The 15,249-nt window shown below is 40.8% G+C and overlaps 2 protein-coding genes and 1 non-coding gene across 3 annotated transcripts; all 3 read left to right on the top strand.

Annotated features, from left to right (window-relative positions):
• Positions 1–359: 359 nt before the first annotated feature.
• On the top strand, positions 360–1,978 carry mos (v-mos Moloney murine sarcoma viral oncogene homolog). Its single transcript, XM_034289426.1, has one exon. It carries the CDS (start codon positions 458–460, stop codon positions 1,472–1,474), a length of 1,017 nt encoding a protein of 338 aa, XP_034145317.1. The 5' UTR covers positions 360–457; the 3' UTR covers positions 1,475–1,978.
• A 1,059-nt stretch (positions 1,979–3,037) lies between these two features.
• rps20 (ribosomal protein S20) lies at positions 3,038–4,605 on the top strand. The gene is given in 4 exon segments (NM_001303855.1): positions 3,038–3,135; positions 3,644–3,743; positions 4,082–4,155; positions 4,388–4,605. Coding segments are annotated over 4 exon segments (360 nt in total). The 5' UTR covers positions 3,038–3,132; the 3' UTR covers positions 4,571–4,605.
• Positions 3,931–4,012, top strand: LOC117593659. The gene has a single exon (XR_004575107.1). It is a non-coding gene; the product is annotated as a small nucleolar RNA U54 (small nucleolar RNA).
• Positions 4,606–15,249: the final 10,644 nt, after the last annotated feature.

Genomic DNA, 15,249 nt, shown 5'->3' with positions numbered 1-15,249 from the left:
TAAGTACTATTCATCAGATGCACATAACCTTTAATGTTTTCTGTGTTTAACTTGCCCAGTTTTTTCAAATGTATTTGGCAATCTCAAGATATCAGTTACTTTTTGGACATTGCAAAAATGCTTTCTTTAAATGTGGATATTTGTATATATCTAATGTTATATTGTGTTTTTTGAGCAAAAAAAAACAGTGCCCAGAAGAAGAGCGTTAAACACTTTTCTCCGGTGGCCCATGTCTTTTGCACAGTACTGTATCTATGAACTTCACTGATCAGCGTTTAAGGACTTCAGAAAATGTGAACGCATCCAACTGGCAGGCCGACTTCACAGCTTATAAAGTCCACCTTCCTATTTCTCTATGAATGTAGCATACATGTTCCAGCAATCAACTAATCTAATAGCAGCTGTGTGAACAGAAAGACAGGCGTAGACAGCAAGCTCACAAGGTGGTGGTTCGAAAATGCCATCCCCAATTCCCCCTACACGCTTGTTAGCTAAAGATATTTATCCATCTCTCGATTTCGGAGCTTGCAGCAGTCCGTTGGTAAAGTATTCCAACGATTCCACTCTAAGAGTTCCAACTCAACGGTTCCATGGTAAGGTCGCAACCAGACTATGGTCGTCCACTATTCATTGGAAGAAATTACAATCCATGCAGCCCATTGGATCTGGTGGGTTTGGGTCGGTTTATAAAGGTGTGTACTTTGATGAGATTGTGGCTGTCAAAAAGGTGAAGAAGTGCGTCAAGAATAAGCTGGCATCCAGACAAAGTTTTTGGGCTGAACTAAATGCAGCCCATTTACGCCATACAAATGTAGTGCGCATTATTGCCGCTACCACGTGCATACCAGATAATCTGGAAAACGGGGACAACATTGGTACAATCGTAATGGAATACGCAGGTGAACGAAATCTACACCAGGTAATTTACGATTGCGCGGAGGCGCTTGAAGTGAACAGGTGGACTAAGTTTGCGAAAGAGATTGCGCATGGTCTTCAGTTCCTGCACTCCCATGGCATTGTCCATTTGGATATCAAACCGGCAAATGTATTGGTGTCGAGGGAGGACGTCTGTAAAATTGTTGACTTTGGCTGTTCACAGAAACTGGAGCTCGGGAGTGATCTGTCTAGCCTCACGCCCCAAATGAGTCATGGCGGAGGCACCTACACCCACCGAGCGCCTGAACTGTTGAAGGGGGAAGACGTGTCTCCGAAATCTGACATCTACTCGTTTGGAATCACTCTTTGGCAATTGATCACCAGAGAGCAGCCCTATACAGGTGACAGACAATATGTTTTATATGCAGTTGTAGCATACGATTTACGCCCCTCGGTCACTGGTGATGCTTTCTTCAAGTTACTCCAAGGAAAAGTCTGCCTATCCATGTTGTCCAAATGCTGGAGTAGTGAGCCAAGTTTGAGACCAAGCGCGGACGATGTCCACACAGATCTGGATAAGATCCGATGCGAGCGATAAAACATTTTATTGAACATAATCAAGTCAACCTTTCATGTTTTACACATTTTACTTTTACGCACAACTTTTACGCACCGCCGGATGTTTTACTGAATTCAAATGAAGACCAGACTGAATGGGACACCACACTGGAACCATATTGCTGGTCGTTGATGTGTTTTTTGTGTTGTTTTTTTTCATACCATGCTTTTAATGCAGAATAGTTTGAGCTGCCATTGTTCTGCTAATTCAGTGTTTAAAATGTACAGCCTTACTATTTCTATTCATTCAAATTTCAGGAAAAACTATATAAAATCACTTTAAGGTCTACATTTCTGATGTATCCAAGCTGAAGCTAGTTTTGATCTCAGGACTGAACTGTTTTACTTGTTAAATAGATTTATAAGAATTTAAGTGTTTACATGTAAAATATATTTGTATGTCAGCTGCAGTCTGTGCATGTAGCACATTTGAAATGTATGTAATGTTTTAGATATTTGATGATATTTCATTAAACATCCTTGTTTTGTCCTGGAATGTTTCTTTTACTGCAGTACATCAACTGCATTGAAATGTAATGACTTTTACCATTTTTTACTTATGTTGAAAATAAGATTTGTGTTATAAGCTTGAATTTAGCAATGTAAACGTATTAAGACTAAAGTAGCTGAAACAATTCAAAACCCAACAATAAAGGTGTTTTACATCTGTTACATGTAAAGCACTATGCCTTCTGTATTTTACGGAATAACATAACGGATCACTGCTCCAAATGTGCCAGATTTGCATATTCAAATACTCATTGTCGGTGGGGAAGCGGCAGACGACAAAGCAATAAAATGCTACCAGCAAGACGTCTCATATCAGACAAAGCATAAAACTTTAAGTTGGCATCTTTTACTGTAATGCACAACAGCACACAGTTTTCAGTAGTTTAACAGCGAGGTGGACATTTAAATGGATATTAAAGGTCCACCTTGCTGTTAAACTACTTTAATAAAAAGTTATTTAGCATGTTTTTTTGTGCAATGAAAGGCACTGCAAGGTGCTTTATAAAACTGAAGAAATAAAACCAAGACAAAATAAGATTAATAATTGTGTGTGTGTATAGAGGTATACAATTAAGTGAAAGACATGGCTGAGAGAACTGAAAATCACTCTTTAGTTATCCCAAAAAATGAAGGGAACACTTAAATCACACATCAGGTCTTGAACAAAATATATGTTAAATAAATCTCCTAAGTTAAATTGACTTGGTGTTACACTGTGATGATTACATGTTTGCTTAATTTTTTTGAGCAGTGTAGTTTCTGAGGCCCACAGATTTTGAAGCAAGTCTCACCAAACCTTTTAGTTTTGACGATTAAATGAATTCGACATGGATAGTAAAGGATTCTATTCAAGTGTTCAGGGAGGAGAGCAGTATTCGTACAGCTTCAAAGAAATGGAATTCGGCCTAAAGGGGTGATTTGGTTCAGAAACGCCTCCTTGGCGGTCAGGCCACTCTATTGGATTATCGTCAGTACAAAGGTTACGTGGTACCCGGATGTAGTGTATATATAGAGCAGCAGGCCTAATATCTGTCCTTTTGCAACGAGTTGAAAGACGGGAAGCTACCGTTCCTGGCTCACCGCTGTTCGCGTTAACTGTACGATTAAGTCGGTCAGGAATTTTAAAAAATGGTAAGGGCTTTCTTTTATAAGAATCTGTATATTACAGTAATCACAGGTAGCTGTCGCGATGGACGCAAACAATTCTGTATTCGCTCTGTGTTGCAACATTTCCCGCGTGTATCTAGTTAGCTACTGTAGCAATAAACATACTGTTAATCGCTTTCGAGCCAAGGAGGCTAACCTGCTAGCTGTAATTATCGCTGACAATTTATTCATTCAGACAAACGCAAAACAACGTGTTTTATGTACTCCTAAATTAAACATTTAACTATGTGGTTGACTTAACGAGTCTTTAGCAGACTGCGAAATTTCCTTGTCTAATTTGCACGCATATCAATAGGTAGTTAAACATGAAGCCTTACCTAACATGCGTTGGTTAGACGGTGAATGGCAATTTGTATGTAGTCAGCTGTTAAGTACTGCATAGGAACGGTTTTAGAAACTATTCAGCTGCAGGATGCATCCCCGTTTAGTCTTGTTTAACTACTATGCTTATTTTTCTCATTTTCACCTGTAGGCTTTCAAAGACACCGGTAAAGCCCCTGTCGAGGCAGAGGTTGCTATCCATCGCATCCGTATCACCCTTACCAGCCGCAATGTGAAGTCTCTGGAGAAGGGTATGCTCACTTTACTGTATGGTAGTCAGTTGTAAGCTAAACTGTTGTAGTATAGAATTGCTGTTAACAGTAACAACAGCTCCCCCGCTAGTTTTCACCTTGGTTAAGATTCTCAAACATAATAGAATGGTCACTTAATGTATTATGAACGAAGTAAACATTCTACCCTGCTCCTTGAGGTATTACTTGGCTATGAGGATACAAATGTAATATGACATGGCTAATGCTATGACAAATTCTGATTCATTATACGCTATTCTGAGCCATTTTAGGCATATGGCCTTCGAAAGCTCATTAAGCTTGTTTGCCCCTTTGGAATTTAACCACTTTGCCTTTAGTGTGTGCAGACCTCATCCGTGGTGCCAAGGAGAAAAATCTCAAGGTGAAGGGTCCAGTCCGTATGCCCACCAAGGTATGTCAAGCTAGGAATTTGACTGTTAATGCATCCTTGACAGCCTAGGTCTCCAGTCAGTGGACAACCCTGGGTCTCTATAGAGGTGATGCCAAATCAATGACCCTGCGCTTTCTGCCCGCTCTCACTGGCGGCTCAGATTGAATATGGGACAACATGAATGTCATTCCAACAGCTTAAGTGTTTTCCATCAAATGTACAAGTGTGATATCCTGTCTTTGTCTCCTATCAGACTCTGCGCATCACCACCAGGAAGACCCCCTGTGGAGAGGGTTCCAAGACCTGGGATCGCTTCCAGATGCGGATCCACAAGCGTCTCATCGACCTGCACAGTCCCTCAGAGATTGTCAAGCAGATCACCTCAATCAGCATCGAGCCTGGTGTAGAGGTTGAGGTCACTATTGCTGATGCATAAGCAGTTTTGTAAATCTTGAAATAAAACTTTGAAACAAATTTGTGCTCTAAGTCCTGGGTCACTATTCAGTTTTGGATGTTCAGTGTTGCAGAGGCTATTGGAAGTTGAGTGCTTTGTATTTGGCGATCTTTTAAAAAATGCTGTGTACTTGTGGGCTTTCAAATGATTTCTCAACTTGTGAATATGCATTGAAATGACACTTAAAAAGTTTAACCAGTCAGTTTGTAGGACAAATATGAAACCTGTTGATTTAGATAATGCAATAATGACCTGGGTAAGTTTTGGTTTAGTTAATAGTGCTCCACAAAGACTACAGCTCTGGGAAAGTCTGCTCATTTTTCTTAAATCAGCATCTCTGCATGTACGGCCGCCATTCAAATGTGTTCAATTCCAACACAGACATACCTCATTTTACTTGAGGTACTGATTAGTTGATTGAATAAGATTTGGTTCAGGCAATGATGAAAAGTATAAACTGCTGTGGTCATTATCCTCTAGCAATTGGAACTGCTGGATGGCAAACTGCAAGTAGTACCTCAGAATTTGAATAAAATAACTTTTCTAAAGTTGAAAAAAGCTGAGTGAGGAAAAGGGTTCAATTCTGGCTTTACTGGCGGAGGGATATAGTGAGCATAAGGTTCCTTCCATCCGGAACATTTCAAAGATGGCGGTTCATAAGAACAAGCTCAAGCAATATACATTTGTGACCACAATGCTACAGACTGGCAGAGGGCAAAAACGACTGTCCACTGACCGAGATGACTGTCAACTCATTCAAATGTCACTCAACATCCGTAGTAAGACGTTGAGTGACCTAAAAAAGAATGGCAAACATCAGCTGGGGTGAAGTGCATGGCGAGGACGGTTCAAAACAGGCTCCTAGGGGGAGGGCTAAAGTCGTGCAAAGCTAGAAAAGAACCCCTTCATCAATGAGAAGAAAAGAGCCAGGCTGAAATTTGCAAAAGACCATAAGGATTGGACCATAGAGAAATTAAGTGAATCTTCAAAAGTCAAATTTTCAGCTTTGCCCAACACCTGGTCGTCTAATGGTGTCTCGCACACACTGTGAAATTTGGTGGAGGATCGCTGATGATCTGGGGATGCTTCAGCAAGGCTGGAATCGGACAGATTTGTCTTTGTGAAGGACGCATGAATTAAGCTAAGTACAAGGTTATCCTGGAAGAACACCTGCTTCCTTCTGCTCAGTCAATGTTCCCCAACTCTGAGAATTGTTTTTTCCAGCAGGACAATGCTCCATTCCACACAGCCAGGTCAATCAAGGTGTGGATGGAGGACCACCAGATCAAGACCCTGTCATGGCCAGCCAAATCTCCTGATCTGAACCCCATTGGAAACCTCTGGAATTTGATCAAGGGGAAGATGGATGAACACAAGCCATCAAACAAAGCCAAGCTACTTGAATGTTTGTGCCAGGAGTGGCATAAAGTCACCCAACAGCAATGTGATTATTCCAGTTATTCCACCAAAAAATTGATTTCTGAACTCTTCCTAAGTTAAAACAATAATATTTTGTTGTTAAAAAATGCAATGCATCTTTTTTTGGTTATTTTGACCAGTTGTTATTTTCTGCAAATAAATACTAGAAATGACAATATTTTTATTTGGAATTTGGGAGTAGTTTATAGAATAAAACAAAACTGTTCATTTTACTCAAACACATACTTATGATGAGTAAAACCAAAGAAACTGATAATTTTGCAGTAGTCACGATTTTTTTTCAAGAGCTGTACTGTATATATTGAATCAAGTAAGGGTAGAGTGCGATGTACACCCTTTAGTTTGTTGGTTTTGTTCAGATTTCAAAAAACGATTATGACTTTCAATGGAGGAATATCATTTGGAAGAGGCTAAGGGACGGTCTTAAAAGTGCATTTGGAAGAAATTGTTTAGACATTTTCTTTCTTTGTGCCAAAAAAATGTCTCCATATTTACAATTAAGAAAGGTGTTACTTCTTCATACAAAAAAAAATACCAAACACAAATGGGCTAAGCCTAAATCATTTTACAGATTTTATCCAAGAAAACATATTAGCTCTAAATCAATTTATACTTTGGTGATTGTCCCAATTCCCCTTTTATAATTGCTGTTTTTCCTTTTGCTTTAATTTCTCATTCTAAACTGCAGTTTTCTAATAGCTCAAAACCCATATGAGCTAGACATTTGCTATGTTCCTTTACCTGTCCTTACAAAGGTACACCTAATTTTCCCCATTATTTTTCATTTTTGTAAAAATGTTTACCTTATTACATCTCTTAATATAGATGTGTTTTACAATAAGTACCTTTCCAGATGACATGTACCTGTAAAATACCTTTTTATGCAATAGAATTTTAATAGCTCATATGAGATGATCTACAAACAAGTATGTGTTTCTGTACCTAACCTCTCAAAGGTGCACCTATTTTTTCCAAGTCAATTCTCTGTATATTAAAAATAAATGTATCAATACAACTCTATTACCAAACATAGATTAACTTTTTTAATAACTTCCTATCAAGAAGACGTGTACCTCTGAAACCACATTTATTTTGGTTACTGACCTTCCTTCTCCAGAGTACAGATTTGCCATTTTCAATTTTGGTAATTTTAGCAGCTTCTCCTTCTCTACTGCTATTTTTTAATAGCTCACTATCCATATGAGCTATAAACCTACAAACACATGTGGTGTGTTCCTTTACCTTTCCTCTAAAAGGTACATCTCTTATTTTTTGTATATTATTTACTAAAAACAATTTTGTTATTACAACTCTATTACCTAATTAACATAAACTATTTTCAATAGCTTCCTATCCAGATGTACCTCATGTACCTCTAAAACCACTTACATTTCGGTCACTGACATTCCTTGACTTGAGTACACCCCATTGGATTGGCCATTTTCAATTTTGGTACATTTACAATAATTTATCTTAATAAACAACACATTTTTAATAGCTCACAATCCATATGAGCTAGAGATCTATATACAAGTGTAGTGTATTATTTTACCTCTCTTCTGAAAGGTACACCTCTTATTTTTCCAAATTCATTATCTCACATTTTTATGGTATTATTTCAACTCTAAAACCTCATTCACATAAACTTTTTTTATAGCTTCCTATCCAGATGACATGTCCCTCTAAAACCAGTTTAATTTTGTAAACTGATCGTCTTTGTCTAGAGTATGCCCCTAGATAATTGCATTTTGGTCACAGGCCGTCCCTGTCCATAGTACACCCCTTAGATTTTCCATTTCATTTCTAACTATTTTTGCCGGACTGTGTAAGCGGAGCCAGCCAAGTAGAGTGAATGTCTCTTATTGACTGACTGATTTATTGCGCTCATTTCTGGTGGATTTTCAAAATACGCATCCGTACATGATATTTGGGGTAATACAGGCTAGATTAAATCCCTTGGGCAGTAAAAGAGTAGGGGTTTCCACAATTCTCTCATCTTTTCACTTGACGAAAAATACAGTTATCTTTACCTATACTGATAGTTATTGTATCAATGTCATTCACGAATGAAAGAAAAACTAACTTTTGTGTGCCATTAAATAGCTTTGGCAGTGTAAAGTTCATTTTCAGTTTCACTAGAAATTGCTCAATTCTTTTGACTATTCGAAGTAGTAAGTTACTAGAAGGCCTATTACTGGCTAAAACGGGCAGTGGCAAAAGCCATACATTTCATAGATGCAATTTGTGGTAAAGAGAAATGTTAGTCAGTTTAACACAATGCTTAATGGTGTCTAGCGAAATATTCAAACTAGATGTGATGTTAATGTGTGACACAATGAATGTTGAGATGCTATACCGACGCTGGGCAAACAAAAATCACTGTAGTGTAGTGGTTAAAGATGCAGCTTCTCATGTGGGAAACCTAGGTTTGAATCCAGGGAGGGCCCCAACATTTGTCACTTTTAATTGCAGCTCGGCTGAACTAGGTTTGCCTGGTTCCTTTTCTGGTTTTAATAGCTTACTTTCCATATGAGTTAGAGATCTACAAACAAGTGTGATGTATTCCGGTAACTATTTTTTAAATTATTGTATTTTTCTATTTTAATAGCTTCTAATCCAGATAACGTGTACTTGTAAAACCACTTTCATTTTGTTCACTGACCTTTCTTGTCTAGATTATTTCTTGTCTTAGATTTTCCTTTTAAAATGTTGGTGAATTTAAAGGAATTTATGATATGGCTTCTGAAAACTAAGTAAGATTTAGAAAGAGAGTGAGTGCACCAGTTACAGGGCTTGTCATTGGCATCTGATTCTGGTGGCTATGGATGCATGATATTTTTTTTTAATCATTATTCTAAAAGAAATATAAGAAGTGCAGCTACAGAGCTGCACGATTAATCAAAATCATATTGCTATCGCAATTTGAACAGGTGCGATTTCTAAACCGCTGAAAGCTGCGATTTTGGCTATTTCTTTTATTTATACTCTCAATCACAAGAATTATTTATACTGGTGTGCCATCTTCACTACAATCATATACATATTTGTATACAGTGTATTAGAATTTGATTCTAGAATCTGTTTACCTACTAAAAATTATAATTCAGATTATTAGTATAAGCTATAGGTTGGATTCTGGCAAGCAGTTGTGTCAGTCAACACATATCTACAACTGCTCTTACAACACTTCTTCCCCTACCTTTTTCTATTTTAAGACAATAAACATTTACAATTCAAATGTCCAGATGTATGTCTCAAATCAGTCAATCAAACTATAATACATTGTTCTGATCATGCCTCTCACTCCCAATTTGTTAAAAGTGAGTTAAAGTGAGCATTCTTTAAGGATCGAATTCTGTGATGGCTCTATAACTAACAAAAGAAATAGCCACAACCCAATGAAGTACTGTCCACAGTAAGGGCCCTCAGATTCCACCTGCTGTCCATCAAGGCCTCTGCATAACTCTCTGGCTAGAAATAAGATAATAAATATCATTACTGAACATTCGTCACAGGCTTCCGCCGAAACCGGTCCGATCAGCTGGTCTGCTTTTTTATACCCCCTCCCTAAACCATGAAGTCTTTGTGAGCCACAGATCGGAGGACACGCTTGCTCACATTGCCTTATGCAAGGCCAGGTCAGAGGCACCCGCCCCACCAGAGACGTTGCTGGAACATGGTGTCACAAGGAAATCTCCCCCAGGCGACACCAGCCCAATATCCACCGGACACCCCAGCCACAATCGGCAGTGGCATGACCAGGGCTCAAACCCACGGCCATAGCGGAGTTTAACTTTTATCCACCAATCAGCCATAACATTAATATCACCTGCCACTTTTGCCCACAAAACAGCCCTGACCTGCTGAGGCATGGACTCCACTAGACCTCTGAAGTTATGCTGAGGTATCTGGCACTTAGACGTTAGCAGCAGTTCCTTTAAGTCCTGTAAGTTGTGAGGTGGGGCCTCCATGTATCGGACCTGTTTCTCCAGCACATCCCACAGATGCTAAATTGGACTGAAATCTGGGGAATTTGGACTCTTTGTTGTGTTCCTCAAACCATTCCTGAACCATTTTTGGTTTGTGTCAGGGTGCATTATCCTGCTGAAAGAGGCCAATGCCATCAGTGAATACTGTTCCCATGAAAGTGTGCACATGGTCTGCAACAATGCTTAAGTAGGTGGTACGTGTCAAAGTAACAAGCACATGAATGGCAGGACCAAAGGTTTCCCAGCAGAACATTGCCCAAAGCATCACACAGCCTCTGCTGGCTTGCCTCGTTCCCATAGTGTATCCTGGTGCCATGTGTTCTCCAGGTAAGTGACGCACACGTACCCGGCCATCCATGTGATGTAAAAGGAAATGTGACCCATCAGACCAGACTACCTTCTTCCATTGCTCTGTGGTCCAGTTCTGATGCTAACATGCCCATTGTAGGCACTTTCGGCAGTGGACAGGGGTCAGTGTGGGCACCCTGACTGGTCTGCGGCTACACAGCCCCATACGCAACAAACTGTGATGCACTGTGTGTTCTGACACCTTTCTATCAGTACCACTATTAACTTTTCAGCAATTTAAGCTACATTTGCAAAATTGCCTTCGCTCCCCACATGCATCAATGAACCATGACCCTGTCACCGGTTCACCACTTTTCCTCCCTTGGACCACTTTTGATTGGTACTGACCACTGCAGACTGGGAACACCCCACAAGGGCTGCAGTTTTGGAGATGCTCTGACCCAGTTATCTAACCATCACAATTTGACCCTTATGCTTGCCCATTGTTCCTTCTTCTAACACATCAACTTTGAGGGCAGAATGTTCCCTTGCTGCCTAATATATCCCGAGATTATCAGTGTTATTCACTTCACCACTGTCAGTGGTCATAATGTTATGGCTGATCTGTGTAACTACTAAGTCAAACTTGACAATGAAATGTAAACAAAAGCTGCAACAGGAAAAGCAATTGTAGGTAAGGAATGTTAACATAATAGTGTTTTATTAATTCCTTCAATATATTGCATTAACCGCTGGAGCAAAATAATCATTGCAAGTAGGTCCACAGGGTAAGAGGCACTGTGATCAATGGCTCCAACTAGACAAATAAATGGATGAAATTAAATAAACATCTGGTTTAAGTGTGTGGTAAAAAATGTATTTTTGTATAGTACAATGAAATCATAAGTATAATCCAGTAATTTTGCAAGGCCTTTGTATGTTTCGGCTCAGCTCACTTGTACAGGATGTGCATGCAACATAACTTTGACTAAACTCTTCAAGGGCTGTAGACATCTTGTTATCTTGGTAAGCTGAAGTTTGCAGAGAAGCTGGTGAGACATGTAGACTAACCGTGCATAGGAGGGGGACACAGTGGGGTCTACTGAATGTATATAGACCTGAGCTCAACCTTCAACGGAGAGATCTTGACCTGACTCTGCTGAGAGTGTTGTTAACTGCTCCAGGTTTATGAATCTTGAATAAAGCTTTACTTGAAAATAATCTACAGGCTCTGTGCCTTTCCCATTTAGTGATTTCCATGACAATTTGGCGACGAGGATGGGAGATAATGTTCACTGATCGTTCCTGGGGACTCCAAGGTTGACTATGCACAGGGACCACAACAGCATGGTTCAGGGAGCTCACACTCCGTCTAGGCCGGAGCAGAAGGGACCCGCCTCGGACCTGGCAGGGAGCGTCAGTGGATGGATACGCCATCCCAGACATAAAAACTAATGGGGGAGACTTCTTCTTACCATAACTCCATTGGGGGAAAGGTTTTCAGATCTTTAATTAAGAGGTTTTCAGACCTTTTAATAAAACCTGTTTGGGCCCGTGGGACCCCTCATGGAACAGGCTGCACAGTAAACAGTTTTGGGAAACTGTAATTCATCGAGGATGAATATAAGATGCATGTACAGACAAGAGAATTGCTATGACATGGCACAGATGAAAGATAACGAAAACAAATGAAATAAAAAATATTAAAAAAGCCAAAAAAAGTAATAATAATAATGGGGATGGATACACCATAGAGATGGGATACACCATGGAGATGGGATACACCATGGGGATGGGATACACCATGGAGATGGGATACACCATGGGGATGGGATACACCATGGAGATGGGATACACCATAGGGATGGGATACACAATGGGGATGGGATACACCATGGAGATGGGATACACCATGGGGATGGGATACACCATGGGGATGGGATACACCATGGGGATGGGATACACCTGCCTACCGGATCCAATGATCGGACCAGTAAAGATAATGGTGGATAAGTGGGGCACTGATGTCTCAGGACAAGTGATATTGTGGCACAATGATTTTCCATTAAAAGGAACAGTGAGCGAGGCTAAGTTAAAATAATGCAGAAGGAAGTTGGAAGATTTTGAAAAGAGTAAGAAAGGGAAGAACAATAAAGTGGGATAACTATGGTAAGTGGGAGAGAGAGGCTAAGAGAAAGACAGAGAGTGGGGGTAAGAAGATAATGGTAAAGGAAAGTGTGACAGAGGGTGATGAGAAAGTGAAGAAAAGGAATAGAGAGGATGATGAGCGTGACATTCTACCTCCTTACTGTACTCCAATCCCTGCAGCTCCTGTACCAGCACTGGTCCCGGGCCCGTCTCTATCCCCAACCCAGGCACCGCCCCTTCCACTCCTCTACCTGAAGCTGGAAAACCTCACGGTCTCCAGGATTTCCTTCTGGCTCCTTTAGTGGCTTACCCTAACCCACAGCCACGGCCAGCCCAAGGACAAGCTGGCCATAATGAATGGAGGCCTGAGGTCAGCATCCAAAAGACTTGGATACAGGATGAACTGAAGGACATTGCTAATGAGATGCCAGATCCCACCAAGGACTCGGCTGAGTTTGGGATTCACATGATCAAGTTGGTGCGTCTGTACAAGCCGTCGGGAGCAGAGATCGCACACATCACGCGGTCCAGGATGAAACTCCCCTGGGCAGACGTCCAGGAGGGGTTCAATGAGGACCTTATCTGATCCGATAGGTGGACAGGGACAGAGCGGGGACCAGATGGGACTCCCACACAATGTCACACTCGATAAACCTAAGACTGAAGTGTAGTGGAGACAGCTGACAAACTTTCACAGAAGCAGTTCCTTAAGAGATTTACCAAAGATTTAACCCCTTGTGTTACCCTTCTGATCGAAGGTAAGCCCTTAGGTTTTCTACTAGATACTGGTGCTGTTATCATGCATGACTCCATGTTTAATCTTTTCATGTCAAATGAAACTGTGCACACTGTAGGTACTTCTGGTGTAGAGATGATTTAGTTCTTAACTATGCCTTTATCTGTAGATGGTATTCCAAATTGGCACCAATTCATCTTTTCTACATGTTGTCCCTGCAGTTTGGCTGGCAGAGACCTTGTGCAAATTGGGCATGAAAGTTACCTGTGGACTGGATGTTCTTGTGATTAATCAGCCACCGGAGGTCTGTCAGAGACTGATGCTGTCTGACATTCAGACAGGTCCAGATTGGCATTATGCATTGGATTTATGACCAGGCCACTATCAGAGCAACAAATCATTGCCAGTTGTTGATTCCCCGCTGCTTGAGGGCCTTCCCAATACATTGTGGGCTAAAGATAAGTTTGATATTGGACAAATGAAGGGCGTTCAGCCTCTCACTGTCACGCTAATCCACGTTTAGGCCCAGTAGGGCCCAGTACCCTCTGAGTAAGGAAGCTGAAGAGGGGATTGCTATTGTTCATGATTCCCTGGTAGGGAGGGGTGCCATAATACTCTGCCCTGATTCTCCATGTAACACTGCCATCCTTGCATCCTTTTCAGTATTCCTGTGGCAAAGGAATCTCAATATTGGTTTGCTTTTATGTTCCGTGGGAAGCGATGGACCTGGTCCGTCCTCCCTCAGGGATATGTTGAGTCTCCGGCTGTCTTCTCTGCAGCGCTTGCTCAAATTTGGAAGGGATCGTACCTCTGACTGGAAGTAAGCTCATACAGTATGTTGATGATTTACTCTTGTGCTCTGAGACTCAGAAGGACTGTGAAACTGATACCAGAGTGTTGTTGGAATTTTTAGCTGAGAATGGTCACACAGTTTCCAAAACAATCTGTTAGGGACCTAGGCCATGACATCACACCTAACGGAAGATCTTTGGGTCTAGAACGTGTTAACCCTTGGTAGCCTATGGGGCTTTCGGCCGGATTTCACTACTGGGACATTTTGGGTCCTAGATTCATTTCTGTAACAGATACAACCTATTATGATGTATCCTGGTAATAACAACCCCTCTGGCTACAATAAAAACACATAAAAACATTTTTATAAAACTCATCTGTTTGAAAGGCTAAAAAAAAATTTCGGAAAACATTTCTGCCATTCAGCATCAAGATAATTTTTTTTGCCTAGATCGCTAGTTACGTTTGGACTTAACTAGTCCAACTTCTTCCCAAAAACTCAAGAACATCCCCATACTATTTTGACTAAATATTTATTTGTATATCTTATATATAATACAAACGATGTTTTATGGTTCAAAACATCATATATAGTGATGTACACGCTTGTAATATTTATTCTAGTGTACACATGAGCCTTTCTAAGATGCATTGGCAATGTCGTTGCCTGGTGAAAAGTTCTCATAGCAACCCAAACTATACAACTATACAACCCATATTATACACGGACAACCCCAATTATACATGGAACGCTTCACGAAAGTGGCTACAAATAATATACCATTGGAATCGGACGATTATGGCGAATCTATTTTTTGAAATATTTATGCAAATGAGCACTGTCCGCGGTATCGCGGATGTCGACTTAGAGCAGTGCTGGAACTCCCCAAACCAATAGCCAAAGCCCAAATTATGAGCCTTTTGGGTGTGGCCGGCTACTGCAGAGCCTGGCTTCCAGACTTGTCTATACATGCATCTTATATTCACAAAATGGCCATGAAGGACAAAATTGTTTGGACCACTGACGGACTGACTTCCCTGGATCGTCTCAAACACTTTACCGGATCATGCGAAGCTGTTTAACCTCTGTGTCTTCTGTTTTGACACAGGACCATGGTGGAAAGCAGTGGCCTGTGGCGTATTACTCCAAGCGTTTGGATCTAGTCTCTTGGGCTCTGGTCTGCTGCCTACGGGCAGTTGCCACAGTTAGGCTGTTCTGGCTTGCTCAGACATTGTTGCCATGTGCCCTCTCGCTGTTCATGTTCCAC

Source organism: Esox lucius, chromosome 21, assembly GCF_011004845.1.
Source record: "Esox lucius isolate fEsoLuc1 chromosome 21, fEsoLuc1.pri, whole genome shotgun sequence".
Classification (NCBI taxonomy): Eukaryota; Metazoa; Chordata; class Actinopteri; order Esociformes; family Esocidae; genus Esox; species Esox lucius.
Note: the sequence above shows the minus strand (reverse complement) of the source record. Positions and strands in the feature narration are given on the sequence as shown.